The 24,069-nt window shown below is 38.3% G+C and overlaps 1 protein-coding gene across 1 annotated transcript in view; it reads left to right on the forward strand.

Moving 5' to 3' along the window:
- MICU2 (mitochondrial calcium uptake 2) overlaps window positions 1-24,069 on the forward strand; it is a 173,998-nt gene that overhangs the window by 140,737 nt on the left and 9,192 nt on the right. Inside the window, exon 8 of the mRNA XM_035003699.1 lies at window positions 15,095-15,192. Coding sequence (XP_034859590.1) covers window positions 15,095-15,192 — 98 coding nt within the window. The remainder of the gene's footprint in view (window positions 1-15,094; window positions 15,193-24,069) is intronic.

Genomic DNA, 24,069 nt, shown 5'->3' on the forward strand with positions numbered 1-24,069 from the left:
ACATGAACAGACACTTCTCCAAAGAAGACATACAGATGGCCAACAGACACATGAAAAAATGTTCAACATCACTAGCCGTCAGGGAAATACAAATCAAAACCACAATAAGATACCACCTTACTCCAGTTAGAATGGCAAAGATTAACAAGACAGAAAACAACAAATGTTGGCGAGGATGTGGAGAAAGGGGAACCCTCTTACACTGTTGGTGGAATGCAAGCTGGTACAGCCACTCTAGAAAACAGTATGGAGGTTCCTCAAGATGTTAAAAATAGAGCTACTCTACGACCCAGCAATTGCACTGTAGGTATTTACCCCAAAGATACAGATGTGGTGAAAAGAAGGAGCACATACACCCCAATGTTCATAGAAGCAATGTCCACAATAGCCAAACTGTGGAAGGACCTGAGGTGTCTTTCAACAGATGAATGGATAAAGAAGATGTGGTTCAGGGATGCCTGGGTGGCTCAGTCGGTTAAGCGTCTGCCTTCGGCTCAGGTCATGATCCCAGGGTCCTGGGATCGAGTCCCACATCGGGCTCCCTGCTCCACAGGGAGCCTGCTTCTCCCTCTGCCTCTGTCTCTCATGAATAAATAAATAAAAAATCTTTAAAAAAAAAAAAAGATGTGGTTCAGATATACAATGGAATATTACTCAGCCATCAGAAAGGATGAATACCCACCATTTGCAGCGACATGGATAGAACTGGAGGGATTATGCTAAGTGAAATAAGTCAAGCAGAGAAGGACATTATCATATGATTTCTCTCATATGTGGAACATAAGGAATAACGCGGAGGACCATAGGGGAAGGGAGGGAAAACTGAGCGGGAAAAATCAGAGAGGAAGACAAACCATGAGAGACTTTGGACTCCAGGAAACAGACTGAGGGTTACAGAAGGGAAGGGGGTGGGGGGATGGGGTAACCCGGTGACGGGTATTAAGGAGGACACGTGTGGTGATGAGCACTGGATGTTATACGCAGTTAATGAATCATCAAAAAAAAAAACTCAGACCAACTGCCTACATTCATATGCTGCTCCATCTCTTAATAGCTGTGTGGCTCTGGGCAAATTAGTGTACTTCTCTTTGCATAAAATTGAGTTTCTTCAATATAAAATGAGAATAATAGGGGCACCTGGCTGGCTCAGTCAGTAGAGTGTGCAACTCTTGATCTCTTGAGTTCAAGCCCCACATTGGATGTAGAGATTACTTAAAAATAAAATCTTGAAAAAAAAGAAAGAATAATAGTAATCTACCTCAGTAGGTTGTTTTGAGGATTAAATTAATTTATTTAAATCTCTTAGAACTGTGCTTAACACATAAGCAATATATATTTATTTGCTATTATATTTATTATTATTGTTGTCTACACCCCAGCCATAGAGCACCACGCTCTCTAGCACCTTCAGGCCTTTATACATGTTTCCTGTGTGGAATGTTTACTCCCACTTCTTATTTTCTTAACTTCATTTCAAACTTTAGATCTCAGTTTAAATGGTATTTTTCTCAGGAAAGCCTTGTCTGAGCTACTAAGTGAGTCAGACACCCTTTATATGCTCCCAAAGCTCCCTGAAATTCTTCCCAATACCTTCATGCTTGGATTATTATTTTTAATAACTTGTTGAATGCCCAATTACCCAACAGGAACAGAAAATCATGAAGCCCAAAGCCTAACATGGTGTCTGACACATAATGGGCATTTACTACATCTTTGTGACTAATGGTCTAACTGACTAAACAGTGCTGGGTGTATATATATAGTTCTTATAGCAAAATAAATTCCAGAGGAATCAAAGATAATGTCAAAAATCAAACTATGAAAATATTTAAGAAAATGTGGGGCTCTTCTGCAAGATGGCATGGGAAGATCTTGAAACTCACCCCATCCTACAGATAATATCAAATCTACAGCTGCATGTGGATCATTTCCCTCCGAAAAAGATCTGAAAACTAGATGAACTGTTTCTCCATAGCAAAAGACAAAAAGTTCATGTTGAGATAGGTAGGAGAGGCAGAGATAAGGATTTACCAGAAACCCCACCCCAGCACTGTGACACGACAGTGAGGTTTCTCACTGGTCCAGTATTTCTCCTGGAAGAGTGAGGGGATGATGTCTCACTGAAGGCATCCATATCCCTGGGATCTGAACCAGAGAGATGAGCCCCCAAAACATCTAGCTTAGAAAATGCAAAGGGGCTGATATCTAAGGGACCCAAAGTGCTGTAGGAAACTGAGATGCCCCTTTTAAAGGGCTTACATGCAGTCTCACTCTCCCCAAGACCCAGCAGAAAAATAATAGTTTGAAAAGTGCCAAGACTCTATTGTAAAAGAAATTCATTTGGCAATCTAAAAGCATCTGCTGGAAGGGCAAAGGACCATTGAAACTCACCCTGGAGATAGAGGTGCTGGCAGAAGCCAATTTTGCACTCTCCACTTACCCTGCTAGCACAAGTGGGTGAGCTCACAGGCAGCACCCTTCTGCTGCATTGCTAAGACAGGAGGGGACAAGCAGTCACCACAACATCCCACTGCCTGAGGAAACTGGAGAGCACAGAAGGTTGCAGCACTCCCCCACTCTGTAGCTGGGGCAGGCAAGCACAACATTCATGGCAACCTTTCATTCCCTAAATAAAGTTGGTAAGTGTAGACAGTTGCAGCGCTCCCTCACTCTCTGGCTGGGGCTATCATTCTCCTGCTCCCAGCCTAAAACTAGCATGCATGCACAGACAAGGTACTCTCCCACTACGTTCCTGAAGACCACAGGCATACAGTCAAGACATTTTCCCCTGCTTTTCTGAAGCTAGCAAACATACCCTGCCCCATATACTCTGCCTAGATAAAGCCAGCAGATACATGCAGTCCACACAGGGGACACCACTCAATCGCCTGGCCCTGGTGGCCATAGTGGTTGGCATTCCTGAGCTCCACAAGAATGTAACACTCAGACAGTTCTTGGCAAGCCACCACCATCAGGACACTGCACAGCAGCAGACTGAAACACAACCGCAGTCTTCTGGAAAAAAGGCCTATTTACTTAGCTTGGAGCTTCAGCTTAAGGGATAGGCTTCAGGTTTCCCATGCATGTAGAGATTAAAGAGATGCTCCCAGGGAACCTAATTAGAGACACACCATCCTTGCACACCCCCTTGCCCTTCTACATCTTAACTAGACCTCTCAGAAAGGAGCTTACACACTTATCTGGAACCCCAATTTTTGCAAATGTTCCCCAGGGGACACCTCTAAATCTCCTGGTCTGGAGGCAGCAGGGACTATGATTGTAGCCCCCACAGGATTGTATATACTTTTATATTTTAAAAGCTGCTGCCTAAGAGTCTGCTTCCAATCAACCCAAAACTGGGTTGGAATAGGTGGTTTAGACAATCACAAAGGTTCAAGAGACAACAAAGAGCTAAAAAGTAGGGTTGAAAGAGAAGTTTCATCACCTACACAAGGCACTACTTTAAGAGTGAGAGAGATAGCTGCTTCAAGTAATACACAGAAACACACCGAGAGTCAAGCAAAATGAAGAAACAGAAAAATATGTTCCAAATAGAAGAACATGACAGAACCTCAGAAAAAGACCTTAATAATGTGGAGAAAAGTAATCTGTCAGAAAAAGAATTTAAGGTAAGGGTCATAAGGATGCTCATGGAACTCGGGAGGAGAGGAGTGAACACAGTGAGAATTTCAACAGAGATAGAAAGTATAAGAAAGGACCAAGAAGGGGGTGTCTGGGTGGCTCAGTCAGTTAAGCATCTGACCCTTGATTTCAGCTCCGGTCATGATCTCAGGGTTGTGAGATTGAGCCTTGCATTGGGCTCCTTACTGGACATGGAGCCTGCTAAAGATTCTCTCTCTCTCCCTCTCCCTCTGCCCCTCCCCACCTCTCTCTCTCCGTCTCTTTAAAAAAAAAAAAAGGATCAGGAGGGGTTCAATGGCAGACTAGATGAAGCAGAACAGATCAGTGATCTAGTAGACTGCAGTGGAACTCACCAAAGCAAAGCAATGAAAAGGAAAAAAAATTTTTTTAATAAAGGTAACTTAAGGGACCTCTGGGACAACATCAAATAGAATAACACTTGCATTATAAGGGTCCCAGAAGGAGAAGAGAAAGGGCAGGAAATGTATTTGAAGAAATAATGGCTGAATACTTCCCTAACTAGGGGAAGGAAATAGACATCCAGGTCCAGGAAGCTCAAAAGATTCCAATTAAGATGAATCCAAAGATATCCATACCAAGACACATTATAATTAAAATGTCAAAAGTTAGAGAATCTCAAAAGCAGAAAGAGGAAAAACAAATTATTTCATACAAGGGAAATCCCATAAGGCTATTAGGAGATTTCATGGCAGAAACTTTGCAGGCCAGAAGAGAGTGGCATGACATACTCAGAGTGATGAAAGGAAAACACCCTCCAACCAAGAATGCAAGCATACCTCAGATACTGCGGGAGATTGAATCAGTAATTGGAAACCTCCTAACAAAAGTCCAGGACAGGATGGCTTCAGTGGTGAATTCTACCAAACATTTGAAGAACGTTTAATGCCTATACTTCTCAAACTCCTCCAAGAAATTGAAGAGGAGGGAATGCTCCCAAACTGATTTCACAAGGCCAGCATTACCCTGATACCAAAAGCAAAGAAGAACACCAAAAAGAAAGAGAGAGGGAGGGACGGAAAAGGAAATTACAGGCCAATATCCCTGAGGAACATACATGCAAAAATCAACAAAACATTAATAGTCCAAACTCGGCAATTCATTAAAATGATCTTACATCATGATCAAGTGGGATTTATTCTAGGGATGCAAGTATGGTCAGCATCCACAAATCAATCAAGATGATATACACCACATCAGCAAAATGAAGGCTAAAAATGATGTCATTTTAGTAGATGCATAGAAAGCACTTGAGAAAATTCATCCATTTATGGTAAAAAAAAAAAAAATCAGCAAAATGGGTATAAAGGGAACTACCTCAACATATTAAGAGCTATATATGACAGAGCCACAGCTAAGATCTTACTCAGTGGTGAAAAGTTAAAGCTTTTCCTCTAAGATTAAGAACAAGATAAGGATGTCTACTCTTGCCACTTTTATTCAACAAAGAATTGGAAGTGCTAGCCAGAACAATTATGCAAGAAAAAGAAATAAAAGGCATCCAAATTGGAAAGGAAGAAGTAAAATTTCCACTATTTGCAGACGACATAATACTGTATATAGAAAACCCTATAGACTCCACCAAAAAACTATCAGAACTAATAAGTGAATTCAGTAGAGTTGCAAGATACAAAATTAATATACAAAGCTCTGTTGCATTTCTATACATTAACAAAATATCAGAAATCAAAATAATCCCATTTACAATTGCATTAAAAAGAATGAAATACCTAGAAATAAATTTAACCAAGGAGGTGAAAGATCTATTACCTGAAAACTATATGACATTAATGAAAGAAATTGAAGATAACGCAAATAAATGGAAAGATATTTTGTGTCATAGGTTAGAAAATGGATATTGTTAAATGTCCATTCACCCAAAGCAATCTACAGATGCATTGCAATCCCTATCAAAATTCCAATGACATTTTTTACAGAATTAGAATAATACTATAACTTCTGTGGAAGGAACTACAAAAGACCCTAAATAGCCAAAGGAATGTTAAGAAAGAAGAACAAAGCCAGAGGTATTACTGTGCCTGATTTCAAACAGTATTATGAAGCTATAATAATCAAAACAGTGTGGTATTGTCATAAAAACAAACACATAGATCAATGGAACTATAGATATAGATAGCCCAGAAATAAACCCTCATGTATATGGTCAGTTAATTTTCAGCAAAGGAGGCAAGAATATACAATGGGGAAAGGACAGTCTATTTAATAAATAGTGTTGGGAAAACTGGACAGCTACTACACACAAAAGAATGAAACTGGACCACTATCTTACACCATCTACAAAAAATTAACTCAAAATGGATTCAAGACTTGAATGTAAGACCTAAAACCATAAATGCCCAAGAAGAAAACATAAGCAATAAACTCCTTGAGATCAGTCTTAGTAATTTTTTTTATCTGACTCCAAAGGCAAGGGGAACAAAAGCAAAAATAAACAAATGGGACTACATCAAACTAAAAAGCTTCTATACAGCAAAGGAAACCCTCAACCAAACAGAAGGGCAACTTTCCAAGTGGGAGAAGATATCTGTAAATCATATATCTGATACAGGGTTAATATCCAAAATATATATAAAGAATTTATATAATTCAATAGGAGAAATGATCCAATTAAAACATGGGCAGATGATTTGAATAGACATTTTTCTAAAGACATACAGATAGCAAACAGGCACATGAAAAGATGCTCAACATCACTAATCAGGGAAATGCAAATCAAAACCATAATGAGATAGCACCTACACCTGTTAGAAGGGCTAGTATTGAAATGACAAGAAATAACAAAATGCTGGCAAGGATGTGGAGAAAAGGGAACACTGTATTGTTGGTGGCATTGTAAGTTTGTACAGCCACTGTGGAAAACCATATGGAGATTCCTCAAAATTAAAAATAGAACTATAGGGCATGCCTGAGTGGCTCGGTCAGTTAGGCGTCTGCCTTTGGCTCAGGTCATGATCCCAGGGTACTGGTACTGAGCCCCACATCGGGCTCCCTGCTCAGGGGGTGTCTTCTTCCCCTTCTCCTTCTGCCTCTCCCCCAGCTTATGCTCTCTCTCTTGCTCACTCTGTCTCCCAAGTAAATAAAATCTTAAAAAAAAAAAAAAAAAACAGAATTACAATATGATCCAACAATTCCACTACTGGGTATCTATCCAAAGAAAACAGAAACACTAATTCAGAAAGGTGTATGTACCCCTTTTTTCATTGCAGCACTATTTACAAAGCCAGAGTATGAAAACAAGTGTTCATCAATAGATAAGTGGATAAAAAGATGTGGTTTATATACCCAATACGACCCAGCCATAAGAAAATCTTGACATTTGCAACAACATTAGATGGACCTTGAGGGTATTATTCTAAGTAGTATAAGTCGGAGCAAGACAAATACCACAGGATTTCACTTATATGTGGAATCTAAAAAAAACAAACAAAAAATCAAGATTCATAGATACAGAGAACAGATTGGTGGTTACCAGACGGGAGGTGTGTTTGGAGGAAACAGAATGGGATCACAAAGTACATGCTTTTAGTTACAAAAGGAAACCCTCAACTAAACAGAAGGGCAACTTACTGAATTGGAGAAGGGAAATCATTGGGCTGTAATGTACAGCATTAGGAATATAGTCAGTAATACTGTATTACCTTTGGGGCGCCTGGGTGGCTCAGTTGGTTAAGCGACTGCCTTCGGCTCAGGTCATGATCCTGGAGTCCCAGGATCGAGTCCCGCATCGGGCTCCCTGCTTGGCAGGGAGTCTGCTTCTCCCTCGGACCCTCCCCCCTCTCCTGCTCTCTCTCTCTCTTTCTCTCTCTCAAATAAATAAATAAAATCTTTAAAAAAAAAATATTGTATTACCTTTGTAGAGTAGAAGATGGTGACTACACTTACTGTGGTGATCATTTTGCAATGTATACAAATGTCAGTTCAGTATGTTCTATACCTGAAACTAATGTAGTATTGTATGTCAGTTATACCTGATTTGAAAAAAAAAAATGTGGGTAAATGTTTTTATATTATTGAGGTAAGCAGTGTAGTTCTGTTCCAAAAGCCATAAAAGAAAATTGTAGTAAACTTGACTACTGTTACTCTTTTTTTAAATGACTAACATCTCAATAGAAGAATAGTCAAAGTTCATGAAGGGGCAGTTAGCAGAAGAAATACAAATGACCAATAAATATGAATAATCAGTGGGGCACCTGGGTGGCTCAGTCGTTAAGTGTCTGCCTTCAGCTCAGGTCATGATCCCAGGGTCCTGAGATCGGGCCCCATATCGGGCTCCCTACTCAGTGGGGAACCTGCCTCTCCCACTCCCTCTGCTTGTGTTCCTGCTCACGCTATCTCTCTCTCTGTCAAATAAATAAATAAAATCTCTTTAAAAAAATATGAATAATGAAGGAAATGCAAGTGGAAATAATAGTGATTTGTTTTGTTTTATTTCTTACCAGACTGGCAAAGATAAAAAAAATTTGATAATCTTTAGTGTTCTCCAAGGTGTGAGGGAATGGGCATTCTTCTCCACTGTTAGTTGGTAATGTAAATTGCCAAGATGTCTAACAAAGTTTAAATGCAAATGTAATTTGGCAATGGGTTATCCTCTATAATGACCAGTGTACAAAGATAAGTATATAACAGTATATCTCAAGCATTGTTTATAGTAAAAAAAAAATTTGGAAACAATCTAAATATCTAACAGCACATTCATTATATTATGCAGGCAACCTTGGCTAGCTCACATGTCATATGTAGGATTTCCCTAATAGGCATGGGAAAATTCAGAGCTTTTTGCTCTTTTCTGTGACAAACACAAAAAATGAGAGGAAAAGGAATACATGTTAATAAAGAAGAAATAAGGTAACCTTGCTTGCTACCCTGAAAAAATGTTTGTGTGTATACATACTTGCACAATGGCACATACAGTGCAATAGCTAGTATAAATTATGACAGACCTATATTGGTTATGACAAGTGCTCCCCTTTAAAAAGAAAAAAAAACTGTTTTCAAAACATGTATATAATTTCCTTTGCATAAGTCTCTTCAATATATGGTGCTGGGACAACTGGATATCCACATGTAAAAAAATGAAGTTGGACTTCTACCTTATATCATATACAAAAATTAACTGAAATCAATCATACTTAAATGTAAAAGCTAAGACTGTAACACTCTTAGAAGCACTTCATGAAAGGGGAAATGCTTCATAACATTGGATTTGGCAGTGATTTCTTACAACACCAAAAGCATAAGCAATTGATGAAAAATTAGATGTGTTGGACTTCATTACAGTTAAAAACTTTTGTGCATCAAAGGACCCTATCAAAAAGTGAAAAGAGCCTACAGAGTGGTAGAAGATATTTGCAAATCATATACCTAATAAGGGTCTATCTAGTATCAGGATATCTAAAGAACTCCTACAACTCAACAACAAAAGGATAACCCATTGCCAACAAATTGGACAACCTGGAAGAAATGGTTAAAATCCTAGAAACATATAAATTACCAAAGCTGAAACAGGAAGAAATAGAAAATGAACAGACCAATAACCAGCAAAGAAATTGAATCAGTAATCAACAAACAAAAGTCTAGGACCAGATGGTTTCACAGGCGAATTCTACCAAACATTTAAAGAAGAGTTAATACCTATTCTTCTCAAACTATTCCAAAAAATAGAAAAGGAAGGAAAACTTCCAGGTTTATACTATGAGTCCAGCATTACCCAGATGCCAAAACCAGATAGACACCACTAAAAAAGAACTACAGGCCAATATCCCTGATGAACATAAATGCAGAAATTCTCAGTAAAATACTAGCATACCAAATCCAGCAATACATTAAAAAAATCATTCCCCACAATCAAGTGAGATTTATTCCTGGGTTACAAGGGTGGTTCAATATTTGCAAATCAGTCGTGATATATCACATTAATAAATGAAAGGATAATAACCATATGATCATTTCAGTAGATTCTGCAGAAAAAGCATTTGACAAAGCACAACATCCATTCATGATAAAAACCCTCAACAAAGTAGATTTAGAGGGAACATACCTCAACATAATAAATGCCATATATGAAAAAATAAACAGCTAATATCATCCTAAATGGGGAGAAACTGGGAGCTTTTCCTCTACAGATGGGAACAAGATAGGGATGTCTACTCTCACCACTGTTATTTAATGTAGCACTAGAACTCCTTGCCATAGCAATCAGACAAAAAGAAATAAAAGGCATCCAAATCATCAAGGAAGAAGTTAAACTTTCACTCTCTGCAGATGACATGATACACTATATAGAAAACCCAAAAACTCCATCAAAAATTGCTAGAACTGGTAAATGAATTCAGTCAAGTCAGAGGATACAAAATCAGTCTACAGAAATCTGTTGCGTTTCTATATACCAATAATGAAGCAGCAGAATGAGAAACTAAGGAATCAATCCCATTTACACATGCACCAAAAACAATAAAATATCTAGGAATAAACCTAACCAAAAAGGTGAAAGACCTGTACTCTGAAAACTATAAAACACTGATGAAAGAAATTGAAGATGACACAAAGAAATGGAAAGACAGATGGCTCAGTCGTTAAGCATCTGCCTTTGGCTCAGGTCATGGTCCCAGGGTCCTGGGATCGAGTCCCACATCGGGCTCCCTGCTCGGCGGGAAGCCTGCTTCTCCCTCTCCCACTCCCTCTGCTTATGTTCCCTCTCTAGCTGTGTCTGTCTCTATCAAATAAATAAATAAAATCTTTTTTAAAAAAAAGAAAAGAAATAGAAAGACATTACATGCTCATGGATTGGAAAAACAAATATTGCTAAAATGTCTATACTACCCAAAGCAATCTACACATTTAATGCAATCCCTATCGAAAACTCAACAGCATTTTTCACAGAACTAGAACAAGCCATCCTAAAATTTGTATGGAACCATAAAAGACCCGGAATAGCCAAAACAACCTTGAAAAAGAAAAAAAAACGGAGGCATCAGAATCCCAGACTTCAAGTTACGTTACAAAGCTGTAGTGATCAAAACAGTGTGGTACTGGCACACATGGTTAAGTGGAACAGAGTGGAAAACCCACGAATGAACCCACAACTATAGGGTCAATTAATCTTTGACAAAGCAGGAAAAACTATCCGGTGGGCAAAAGACACTCTCTTCAACAAATGGCTTTGGGAAAACTGGATGGCAACATGCAAAAGAATGGAACTGAACCACTTTCTTACACCATACACAAAAATAAATTCAAAATGGATTAAAGACCTAAATGTGAGATTTGAAACCATAAAAATCCTAGGAGAGGACACAGGCAGCAACTTCTTTCTAGCTATGTCTCCTGAGGCAAGGGAAGTAAAAGCAAAGATAATAAACTATTGAAACTACATCAGAATAAAAACCTTATGCAGTGCCTGGGTGGCTCAGTTGGTTAATAATGCAACTGCTTTTGGCTCAGGTCATGATCCTGGAGTCTCAGGATTGAGTCCCACATCGGGCTTCCTGCTCAGCGGGGAGTCTGCTTCTCCCTCTGATCCTCCCCCCTCTCATGCTCTCTCTCTCTCTCTCATTCAGTCTCTCTCTCAAATAAATAAAATCTTTTAAAAAATAATAATAAAAATAAAAACCTTTTGGGGCACCTGGGTGGCTCAGTTGTTAAGCATCTGCCTTCGGCTCAGGTCATGATCCCAGGGTCCTGGGATCAAGCCCCACATTGGGCTCCCTGCTCTGCGGGAAGCCTGCTTCTCCCTCCCCCACTCCCCCTGCTTGTGTTCCCTCTCTTGCTGTCTCTCAATGTCAAATAAATAAAATCTTTAAAAAATAATAAAAATAAAAACCTTCTGCACAGTGATGGAAACCTAAAAGGCAACCTACAGAATGGGAGAAGATATTTGCAAATGACCTAACCAATAAAGGGTTAGTAGCCAAAATACATAAAGAACTCCTACAACTCCAAAGAACTCCTACAACACCAAAGAAACAAATACTCCAATTTAAAACTGGGCAGAAGGGGTGCCGGGGTGGCTCAGATGGTTAAGCGTCTGCCTTCGGCTCAGGTCATGATCCCAGGGTCCTGGGATCGAGCCCCTCATCAGGTTCCCTGCTCAGCGGGGAAGCCTGCTTTTCCCTCTCCCTCTCCCACTCTCCCTGCTTGTGTTCCCTCTCTCACTGTGTCTCTCTCTGTCAAATAAATAAAATCTTTTTAAAAAATTAATAAATAAAAATAAAAAAATAAAAATGGGCAGAAGACATGAATTGACATTTCTCCAAAGATACACAGATGGTCAACAGACATGAAAAGATACTCATCATCACTTATCATCAGAGAAATGCAAGTCAAAACTACAATGAGATATATCACCTCACACCTTTCAGGATGGCTAAAGTGAACAACACAAGATTTGGAGAAAGGGGAACCATCTTGCACTGTTGGTGGGAATGCAAACTGGTGTAGCCACTCTGGAAAACGTTATGGACGTTCCGCAAAAAATTAGAAATAGGACTACCCGATGATCCAGCAATCACACTACTAGGTATTTACCAAAAAAATACAAAAATACTAACTCAGAGGAATACACGCACCTCTATGTTTATAGCAGCATTATCTACAATAAACAAATTATGGAAAGAGCCCAAGTGTCCATCGACTGATGAATGGATAAAGAAAATGTGGTGTGTAAATATAGTGGAATATTACTCAGCCATAAAAGAATGAAATCTTGTTTAAAATGACATGGATGGAGCTAAAGAGTATTATGCCACTCAACATTAAGTCAGAGAAAGACAAATACTATATGATTTGGCTCACATGTGGAATGTAAGAAGCAAACAAAATGTAACAAATGAACATAGGGAAGAAAAAGGAGAGGGGGGCAAGCCATAAAACAGACTCTTAGCTATCGAGAACAAACTGGTAGTTAGCAGAAGGGTGGTGCATGGGGGGGATGGGTGAAATAGGTGATGGGGATTAAGGAGGGCACTTGTTGTGATGACCACCAGCTAATATATGGAAGTGTTGAGTCACTATATTGTACCCCTGAAGCTTATATTACACTATATGTTTAACTAACTGGAACTTAAAGACTTAAAGAAAAGAAGACAACCCAGTTAAAAACTGGGCAAAGGACTTGAATAGACATTTTCCCAAAGGATATAACTAAATAGCCAACAACCACATGAAAAGATGCTCAACATCATTAATCATAGGACAGTGCAAATTAAAATCAGAGTGAGATATCACAACAGACTCATCAAATGACTTAAAGTAATTGACAATACCAAATGACTGCAAGATGCAGAGAAACTGGATCACTCATCCACTACTAGTGGGAATGTAAAATGATACTGCCACTGTGATAAAATAGTAACTGCACTCCTGGGCATCCATCCTAGAGAAATGAAAAACTGTTCATACTAAAACCTGTCCACAAATGTTTTTAGCAGCTTTATTTGTAATAGCCAAAAACTGGAAACAACCCAGATATCCTTCAACAGGTGAATGGTTAAACTGGTAATCTGTACAATGAAATAGTACTCTGCAATAAAAAGGAACAAACTGTTGATACAGCAACAGCCTGAGTGAATATCCAGAGAATTGTGCTGAACCAAAAATGCCAATACCAAAAATTATATACTATATGGTTCTATTTATATAACATTTTGAAATAAAATTATACAAAAAGAAAGTCGATTAGCGGTTGCCAGAGGTCAAAGAGTGGATGGCCGAGAGAGAAATCAATGTGGCTATAAGAGCAAATAAAGGATTGTCATAGTGAAGGAAATGTTCTCTGTGTTGACTGTGTTAAGTTATATTGTTTTGCAAGGTGTCACCAGTCACCATTGGAGGAAACTGAGTAATGGGTACAAGAGATCTTTCTGTATTGTTTTGTACAGTTGTATGTGAATCTACAATTGTCTCAAAATAGAAAAAATTTTTAATATAAATGAAGGGCTTACGGGGACATACATTGTTCCTTGCATTATGTGTTCTAGACTGGGTGTTTTGTGTCTTTTGCTGATTTGTTCTGTTTCTGGTGCCTTTGCTTAGTTGTCATGCTGTTTCTTTTGCTCATGCTCATGCTCTGTCCAGATTTTCTCATTGCTGTGGTAGAGCACAAAGGAAATTCTCCTTGATACTCTTCCCACCTTATCTGGAACTAATTTATCTTGTCCTTAAGAGCTGCAGGCACTGCATTTTGGTCCACTGCTCTGTAGACCGAAGGGGTGGAAGAAGGGGGCGGGGAGATTTCTCTGGAGTAAATGCAGCCCTTCCTCAAGAACCAATATTCTGTTCATCCTTCTGATCTCGTTAAGTGTCCTAGACACAGCCCACTCCTCCCCTCCAAGGTACATCCCACTCTATGGGCTTAGGGTTAGTCCCTCAATTTAACATAGTGCCCTGAAAGATTCTGCACCCTGGAAGCCCTCCTGCCCTGTGCTTAAGTCTCAGCGAGCTCTATAGGAGCTTCTGTTGGAGTTGTCCTTGACTTGCTATCACTAAACTGAAGTTTTTAATGAAGTTCTAATCTAATAGTCTCACTCCCATGGCTATTTCTGAGAAGTAGGGTTAGGGGTAGTATTAGCAGACATGGGGGACCATCCAACACTTGAATCTAGTGTTTCTTTTTCCAACCGCTCCTTTTCAAAATATTTGGTTTAAATTTGTAACCCCTTTTATTGTTTAGTTGTGGCTGAAAATCTTTTAGCAGTTCTGTTTTGTCATTATTTTTGTTTATGTTATTAGAGATTTGAAGGAGAAATAATCTGTGAATCTGCTTTACGCAGTACTTTAATGGAATTCTCACTTATTTTATAATTATGAAAAGCAGGTGTTTTTCAAGGATTTCTAATATTCAGCAAAAACTCAAAGGCCTTCTGGCTTTAATTCTCTCAGTCCTCCTTCATTAAAAAAGGCCTCGAGGGGCACCTGGGTGGCTCAGTCAGTTAAGCATCTGCCTTCAGCCCAGGTCATGATCCCAGGGTCCTGGGATCGAGTCCCACATTGGGCTCCCTGCTCAGCGGGTGGGGGGGGGGGAGGAGTTCTGCTTCTCCCTTTCCCTCTGCCTGCCGCTCCCCGTGCTTGTGCCCTCTCTCTGTCAAATAAATAAATAAACTCAAAAAATAATGCCTTGAGATCACATTTTGAAATAGTATTTATTTCACTATTCTAAGCTCTCTTTTTGGATTGATCTAGGATTTTGTTTACTGCTGAAGTCCATCTTGAGTATTTTAGCCCTTATTAGTTTTTCTCTTGCTTGAGCAGAGACAGTTATAGAATAGTATTATGCAAAGTAACAGATAGGATTCTTCCACCTTTGTTGTTGTTGTTACAAGAATCTTTATGGATATTATCCTAAAGAATTCCAGGCTACAGGGTCCATTTTTGTGCTTGGTTATAATTACTTGAAATTATTGTATCTTTTTTTTTATAGGAATCAACAGTGAAAGAACCTGAAATTACCACAACCCTTCAGATACACTTCTTTGGAAAAAGAGGAGAAAGAAAACTTCATTATCAGGAATTTCGAAGGTAAATGCAAATATTTATATTCATTTAAGAAAATTTATAGGTAAAAGTTTATAAAACAACTGAATATACTCATTTCCCAGAACTGCAGACAATAAAACTAAATGTATGGATCTATATAGTATTTATCTCTGAGAACAAAACCCATTTAAAAAAAAACTGAAGTTACTATGCTCAAAAATATCTAACCTATTATGAAAAGTAATATGTTTTATAGAATACAATTTTATTTTATTTATTTATTTTTTAGTCAGGGCTGTCACAGGTGTATAGGGGTTTTTGGTAGCACAGATCATATAATGTACTAGTTTGGAGTTTGGGAATAGTTGATCAGGGAAGACTTTCTGAAGGAAATGGCACCTGAGCTGAATCTTGACGGATGAGCAGAAATTACCCAAGCAGAAATGGTGTGGACAGGAAAACATTTGAGGAAAAGAGAACAGCATGAGAAAAGACGTAGAGGCATGAAAATGTATGGTTCGTGAAGGGAATTACAAGCAGCTGACTGTAGGGTAGTAGACGTAAGGTGGCGTGATAAAAGGTGAGAACAGAGGCTGGAGAAGTGTGTACCTGCCTTCAGAAACTTTTGTACTCCGAAAGATCAAGCTTGAATTAACAGTGGGAGGCCCTGAAGAATGATGCATGAGGGACACCTGGTCAGCTGTGCGTGTCATTTTGGCAGCAGAATAAAGGATAGATTTTATGAGAGAGAAGACCATTCAGATATTCCAAATAAGAAATGATGAGAACCTTGAACTGGTGTAGTGGCAATAAGGATTTTGAAATAGAGTTTTCAAGGCCTATTTAGGCGAGTAAATTGTAGGGCTTAATGATTTAGGAATGAGGTGGAATGCATGAAGACCCAAGTTTCGGGGCACCTGGGTGGCTCGGTTGGGCATTTGCCTTCGGCTCAGGTCATGGTCCCAGGGTCCTGAGATCGAGCCCCACATTGGGCTCCCTGTTCAGCAGGAAGCCTGCTTCTCCCTCTCCTCCCAGCTCATCTCACTCGTGCTCTCTGTCACTATCTTTTTCTCTCTCAAATAAATTTAAAAAAAACAATCTTAAAAAAAAAAAAGACCCAAGTTTCTGAATTATGTCAAATCACAATGTACCCCATAGCTAAACTCCAGTAAGTCATTTTAACCTCTCTAGAACAGTTTTTCTCCACAAAATTTTTTAAAATGTCTCTTCTTATATACTTGAAAAATATTAGTATCTTAACATTTCTTAAAATTTCAAAATAAATATCATGATTTAAAACCAAACAAAGCCATTATCATCAACTGCACTTGTTCACACTAATACACCACTCCCTCCTCATTTTAAGATTCCCTAACCTGGTTAAATTTTTTTTTTTTTAAGCAATTCTCCAATTTTATTGGATACTTTGAAGGAAACTTTCTTTTTTTTTTTAATTTTATTATGTCCCTGGTTAATTTTTAAAGTTGTGGTAACTTTAATTTTCTTTAAAGGGATAATTTTATTTAAAATTCTTTACTTTAAAAAAATTTTTTACTAGCATTTCTGTAAATAATTAACTCAGTGAAATTTGTCATGCCATCATGCAGTTAAAAAAAAGATCCAATTAACAACAAATGCTTTAAATGCAGTTTTTTGGGGTGCCTGGGTGGCTCAGTTGTTTCAAGTGTCTGCCTTCGGCTCAGGTCATGATCCCCTTCGGCTCAGGTCATGATCCCTGGGATCAAATCCCGCATCGGACTCCTTGCTCAGAAGGGAGCCTGCTTCTCCCTCTGCCTACCCCTCCCCCTGCCTATATTCTCTCTCTCTCTCTCTTGCTCTCACTTGCTCTCTGGCAAATTAATAAATAAAATCTTTAAATGAATGGATGGGTGGATGGATGAATGCAGTTTTTCAAGAACTTGTCTCTTGGACAGAGCAAAGTTCTCCTAAAGTTAGAATTAGTATTGTACTAGCTAGAATTGATAATTATAAAATGTCTTTAAAATTTTGCATGAGTCATAAAGTAACAGAAAATAGCCTCTGTGTATATATAATGTTTCTAAAAACTTTTCACCAACATACTGACCAAATTAATAATTAAAATTCCATGAAAATTTTTGTGGCCTGTGTTATTTGGAGTTTTGAGTCTGGTTTCTATGGGAGTGTAATGTATCCTCCTCCTTATAAAAGAGATGTTTGTCCTTGGTCTCAGCCACCTTTTTACAGTTTCTCTGATAAGGGATAATTTGGGCTTATTAGTTTCAAGGAAAGGCAAGGAAGGTGACACAAAATTACAGCTTTTGTGGTAGCTACTTACAATATTTGCCTATAGATATTAGCTTCTCATTTAGAGAAACAGTACTGATTTTCAAAAACACGTATTTGTGATTTATACAGACCTGGATTCAAATGCAGAACTTCACCATTTATTAAGTGGGCTTTGATGAACAAGCAGTTTAATCTGAGTCTCCAGTCCAGGCCATTTCTTCATCTCTGAAATGACAATGCTGATATCTACTTAATAAGTTTATATAAATATGTTAATTTATTATGTGATTGTATATAATTACAATGAATGTATTGATTCATGCATAATTTTTAATATGTTGATTTATATATAATTTCTTATTCTAAACAGGAGTCCAGCTGTAAATTGGCACTTGCAATAGAATATAAGTAGGTGGCTTATGAGAAGATGAGAAAGATGAAGAAAAGAAAAACAATGGTAGTGTCATAAAATGGAGTCAGTAATTAGGCTAGTACACAAAGTGCAAATCATGAGATTCTATGCACTTGATGAGAGTAAGCCACAAATTTGACTCTGGGCTTTCTGACAGACAGTATGAAGAGGGGATACATGATCAGTTACACAGTTCACTGCATCCCTAAGCACTGATTCTACGTAAGGGGGGAGGGGGCATTTATTCCTCATAGGGCCAGAAAGAAAGTTTCCCATGGGTCCTATAAAAAAGGACACTGTGTAATATAAAGACTTACATTCTTAACAGTTATAGTAAGACCAGCAACAAATTTCAAATTTCACAGGCTGTTTTTTTATAGCATCTATCAGCAGAGAACAACTAAAATCATAATTTTAAGCATGGAGGCATACTTCACTTCAGCTTCTAAAATTCAGCTTTTTCTTTAAAACCACTTTACACTTTAATAGGCAAGTACAAGTACTAATAATTAAATACGAAAAATTTAGAAATTGGTAGCAATATAAAAGGGAAAAAGCACTGGACTTGGGATACAAATAGGTGTAAATCCTAGTTATGCTATTTAGCATTTATTTAGCTGTATGGTCTTGGGCAAATCATGTACGTTTTTTTTGTTCTTTGTAAAAATTAATTTTCTCTAAGATTTTATTTATTTGACAGGAAGAGAGAACACAAGCAAGGGGAGCAGGAGAGGGAGAAGCAGGCTCCCTGCTGCAGGGAGCCCAGGGTGGTTCGATCTCAGGACCCTGGGATCATGACCTGAGCCCAAGGCAGCCACTTAACCAATTGAGCCACCCAGGTGCCCTGTAAAAATTTATAAAATGATACTTGTCCTGCCCATTTTAGAGAGTTGTAAGTAAATATAAAAGTAAATTTAAAAATTAGAAATCATAACAATTTTTAATCTAATAAAGGAAAAGAACAGATCTCTAATTCATCCAAATTTCTCCCTTCTTAATCTTTATTCTGTTCTTTCTGCTCTTATTTATGTTAATATCCTATCCCCCACATGAAAAGTCTGAGGTTGATCTGAGAATTAAATGAGGTAACATATTAAAGTACACACAATGTAACACATAGTAGGCACTCAGAATATGTGCCAAACTCTTATCAACTTAAATTATTTTTAGAGTTTCTAGCAGCTTTGTTTCCCAGCTCCTAGGGCTCTCTCCTTAGGGAATTCTTTTTCTCTGGCTTTTTTCTCTGTTTGCATTTCCCCAGCTCTCTTGGTCAAGATACTTCTTCAGCTTAGAATTTCCTCAGTCTCTTGCCAAAGGCTCCTTAATCCAACTTCTAAAGAAAAAAAATCAAAACTAAAATAAAATTATAGCATATTCATCTTTTTTCCCCCAAGGACTGACTGCTTTAAAATTCAGAGAGAAGGATTTTCAAGTGAGAAGAGAAAACTAGACACCACTTGTATTTTTCATCACAGATGGCAAAGTTGTTTCCACTTTTATTATCAATTTTTGTATTTGAAAATTCAGTAGGAATTGTGAAGTTGTAATCAGTTTTATGAAGGATCCCTAGCCTTATAAAATTTTCTGGAAATATGCTAGTAATGTAATTAAACTTACCAACAAATACAAAGTTACAAAGCAATTATTAATATAGATATGATGTGTCAAATAAGAAAAGGGAAAGGCAAGGCTGTAAAAAAAAAAAAGGCATTTATTTGGGATCTTGGGAATCGCAGCTCAGAAGACAGAAATTAAGGCAGCAACCCAGATTGTGCTTCAAAGAGACAAAGGAGCTTGGGATTTTTAAAGGCAAAGGAGGAATTTTCGGCACATAAGTTGTTTTTTTTATGATTGGTGCTGGCAGGGTTACAGTAACACTGTTCCATACATGATTGGTTGCTAAGATTACTGCTAGGCAGAAAGTCCTTTTAAGTCCATTCTTACATGCAGCAGATGTTCATCCTGGATGTTTGCAGTTTGGCAACAATCCAAGTTTAGCATTTTTCTGAGGACTGAGACAGGAAATATGCATAGGCCCTGCTTCTTCAGCATCCTCCCAACTCCATTTTAAGTGACTCTTTTAGCAATGCTTATTCCATTCTATTGTTCTTTTATCAATAGGAAAAGGTATTGATGTCATATTTAATCAATCAATATTCCAGATTTTGTTTCATGCATTATTTAAATTCTTAAATTATAAATTTAAATTCTTCACACAAAGGAACTTAGAAGTTTCTGGAACAAAAACATCCCTTAGCAACTGTAGACTTTACACTAAGGAAAAAGCAGTTATTTAAAAATCTGTTTTATAGTCCAATAAAACATAATTTTGTTTAAATCTCTGGGTCAAATTTTACTTTACAAAATACTGATGTTTTTATCTAACTCTTTGGCCCAGAATTCTGATTACGGACTGACAATATACAGAATATCCTGTACTAGATAGGTCCATTGTATGGGACTGTCAGTACACAGTGAATTTAAGTTAGAAAAAAATTCTCAGAAATATTTTAAGTCTATTGTCATTCCACAGAATAATTTAACTGACATAATGTAGATAGACTACTGCTCTGTTCAGATAGTTCGTGTTTTTAATTTCTCAGGAAAAGAACCCATATCTGCATAATATTGGCAGGAATTATCAAGCCAGTGTTAATGTGAACCCAATGAGTACTAAATAGATAAAATAATATGTCTGAACGCAGGAGAAGACATGGCAGATTCAGAAATTAGAAGTTCATTATGACTTAACCAGAAATGTGAGAGATGAAGGTGGGAAGGTCAACACGGGCACAGTTGTGAAGGCTTTTGTGCCATGCCAAGAACAACAGAGAGCTGTGAAGGCCTTGAATCAGGGAGGTAAGGTGAACATCAGATCCAGCAGATTGGCTAAGGAAACTAGACAAAAGGCAAGGAGATCTGTTAGAGACTATTGCATTAATAGAGAAGAAAGGATAATAATTAGACCAAGGTGGTGGCAGTGGGAACAGAAAGGAAGTGGAGAAATCCAAGGGATTGGTTAGGAGAAGGGACTTAATAGTATTGGTGACTGGTTGAAGAGTAAATAAGGTGAAATCTAAGCTACGGCCTGGTTTCTGAGTGGAGCCAATGAAATGTGTGATACCTATTCACTGAGCTAGAGAACACAAGTAAGAACAAGTTTAGGAAAGAAAATGATGAATGTAGGGTAGATGTGATCAGTGGGAACAAAAGGCAAATTGCAGTGGGTTGAGGAGTGAGTGAGGGTGAATAGAGAAAGAAATACAGGTAATTCTTTGAAGGAGATTGACTATAGCAAAGGAAGAGAGGGGGCAGTAGCAGAAAGGGAATGTAAGAAAGGTTTCTCCACGGGCGCCTGGGTGGCTCAGTTGGTTAAGCGACTGCCTTCGGCTCAGGTCATGATCCTGGAGTCCCGGGATCGAGTCCCATATTGGGCTCCTTGCTCAGCAGGGGGTCTGCTTCTCCCTCTGACCCTCCCCCCTCTCATGTGCTCTCTCTTTCTCATTCTCTCTCTCTCAAATAAATAAATAAAATCTTTAAAAAAAAAAAAAGAAAGAAAGAAAGGTTTCCCCACATATTTAAATGATGATATGAAGAGGGAAAGACAATGCAGGAGTGAATGGGAGTCCAGAGGAGCAAGCCTCCTGAGAAGGAAGAACTAGGGGAATATAGGTGGAATGCAGAGCACAGGTAGCCATCAACAGGAAAAGGGACTCCTCCTTTTCACTAGGTCAGAAAAGAGATTGGCAGTGGTGAGAATGGGGCTGTGTGCTGTTACATTCCTAGAGTGATAGAAAATGAATTTCCTAGGTAGTGACCTCTAGTTTCTCTGAGAAGTTGGGGCAAGTCATCTGCTGAGCACAAATAGAAAGCCAGTGGGATAGATTTGTAGAGAAAGTAAACAAATTGAAATAGCCACCGTGGGAAATAGAGAGCTCTCTGGCCTAGCAGCAGGGTGTTGGCAGGGTTGAGGACCCAGTTACAGGTGTAGACCATTAATTTCTGCTGGTGTATGATTTTCTTCAGGCTGCCCTTGAAGGCCTTCAACAGCCACAGGGAGCTGAGGGTAAGAGAGCGGCTAAAGCAGTTTAGTAGCTAATTCTTGATACTAAGTCTGGGCTTGAGTAAGGATGGAAAGGGAGGGTGGTTACCTGCATCCTCAGTGCCATCACTACGTGCCTGACATTTGAGTATTTCACATACATTATTTCACCTATCCCTAGAAAGTCAGATAGGAGTCTTCCCTTTTTACAGCTGGAATTTGATGAGATTAATAAGGGACTTGGTCCAGGGTTAAAGATCTTAGAAATTCAGACCCAGGTTTCTCTTAAAAGGTTTAAATGGTCACAAAGTTTCTGAAAGAATTAGTCCCACAGTTCCGTGGTAGGTGGTTAGGTACAGTGAATGGGCTTTCAAGGACCTAGCACTAGACCAGGTGACCAGAGGGATAGAAGACGCATTAAGTAGATACTACCACATGTCAAGAGAAACTTATCAGTTAATGAGAGAGTGTGTGGATAAATTTGTGATTTGTTTGGGTTATTGTTTTTTGGGTTGGCTTGGTTTTTTACTTTTCACTACTTTTACAAGTAGTGAAAAGACTGAAATACCTCTTAGCCATTTATATTTTTTTAAGATTTTATTTATTTATTTATTTATTTATTTGACAGAACACGAGAAGGGGGGGCAGTAGGCAGAGGGAGAGGGAGAAGCAGGCAAGCAGGCTCCCCGCCAAGCAGGGAGCCCCATGCGGGGCCCGATCCCAGGACCCTGGGATCACGACCTGAACCGAAGGCAGACGCTTAAAAACTGAGCCAGGGAGGCGTCCCCCTCTTAGCCATTTAAATAAAAACTAAAGTATAACTTAAGCTCTGTCTGCTGGAATTTCAGTGTTTATTTATTGTTATGAAATCAACAGGTAATTTAATTGTGAAAAATCCATTCTGTATCAGCATATATATAGCTCAGGGGAAAAAAAGATGATGCTCAGCCTACTCAGACAGCTGTTGATGGCCCTACCGACTCTGCATCACCACCTCTGTTTTTCCAGTCTCTTTTTTCCTTTTTTTCTATTTTCTTTAGGGCCTTTTCTTCTACATTTCTTTTCCCACTGTTTTTGTTTCCCCCATTGGCTTTCAGAGCCATATGTTTTGGGAGCTTTTCTCTGCAGTGTAGGTGCTAAAGGTTGGGGTGCCTGATGTAGAGTAGGACCATTACTCCTCAGGGATAGGCTGCTTATTTGTGAGATCCATCCTGATTGGTTGTCCTGGGGTGGGGTTTTTACGGAGACCACAATATGGACCTTTTATCAGCTCTTCAGCTAGTTTTCAGGTCTTTTTCACAGGGAATTGATCCGTATGTAACTGTAGGTTTTGTGTGCATGTGCCATATTCCTGATGTACTTTAATTCAGAAATGCCAATTAGTTGAGGATGTTCTAAATTCATGAGGAGTTTTTTTATAAATTCAAAGACGTCTATAAGCAGTGGTGTGCTAATACATATGTTTAACAATCTGCTCTCAGGAAGAACAGCCTGTTTTGTAGCATTTGCCAGTGAGTAATGTATATATTCTACCAAGCCAGTTTCAAGCTGTCATACATGAAATAGAGGTGGGAAAACATGCGCAATGGATTCTCAGAGCTGGTAGGAGCCAGCTCCAGCACCCTGTGACCTAAAAAATTAAAAAAAAAAAAAAAAAAAGATAAGGAAAATCAGATTTTTTTCCCATTGTTCCCAACTAATCCACTAATTTATAATCTATTTAATTTGTTCAGAATGTATCTGGTGACTCTACTTACTCTAAATTCAATTCATATATTTATGTCCAGTAATCATGTTCCAAGATTTTCAAGTCATAACAAGATCTATAATTTTAGAGTTAGGAAAGATGGTTTTCCTAAAATATACTTATGTTCTTCAGAAGTAGTATAGTTAGTAAGATGAAAGTAGCTTAAACCAGACAATGTATAGTTTAACAGCAGTTAAATTTATAATATTTTAACCTCAGGGCCTGAAGAAAAAGAAGAAGAAAAGGAGCGAGTTAGTAATGTGTTTATACCACATTCTCTACTTTCCTAAATTCACTGTACACTCATTTGCAAGTAAAGCATTTTTTTTTAGCAATCCTAGTTAAGTTGAATTTTCTCACAGTACACGGTATAATAAAACTCAGTAAAACAAAGGACAAGGCATATCAGTAAAAGGTTTCATCGATCTCTCAGCCCAAACTGGAAATGCT

The sequence above is a fragment of the Mirounga leonina genome, unplaced genomic scaffold, assembly GCF_011800145.1.
Source record: "Mirounga leonina isolate KUSES-001 unplaced genomic scaffold, KU_Mleo_1.0 Mir_127, whole genome shotgun sequence".
NCBI classification, from domain to species: Eukaryota; Metazoa; Chordata; class Mammalia; order Carnivora; family Phocidae; genus Mirounga; species Mirounga leonina.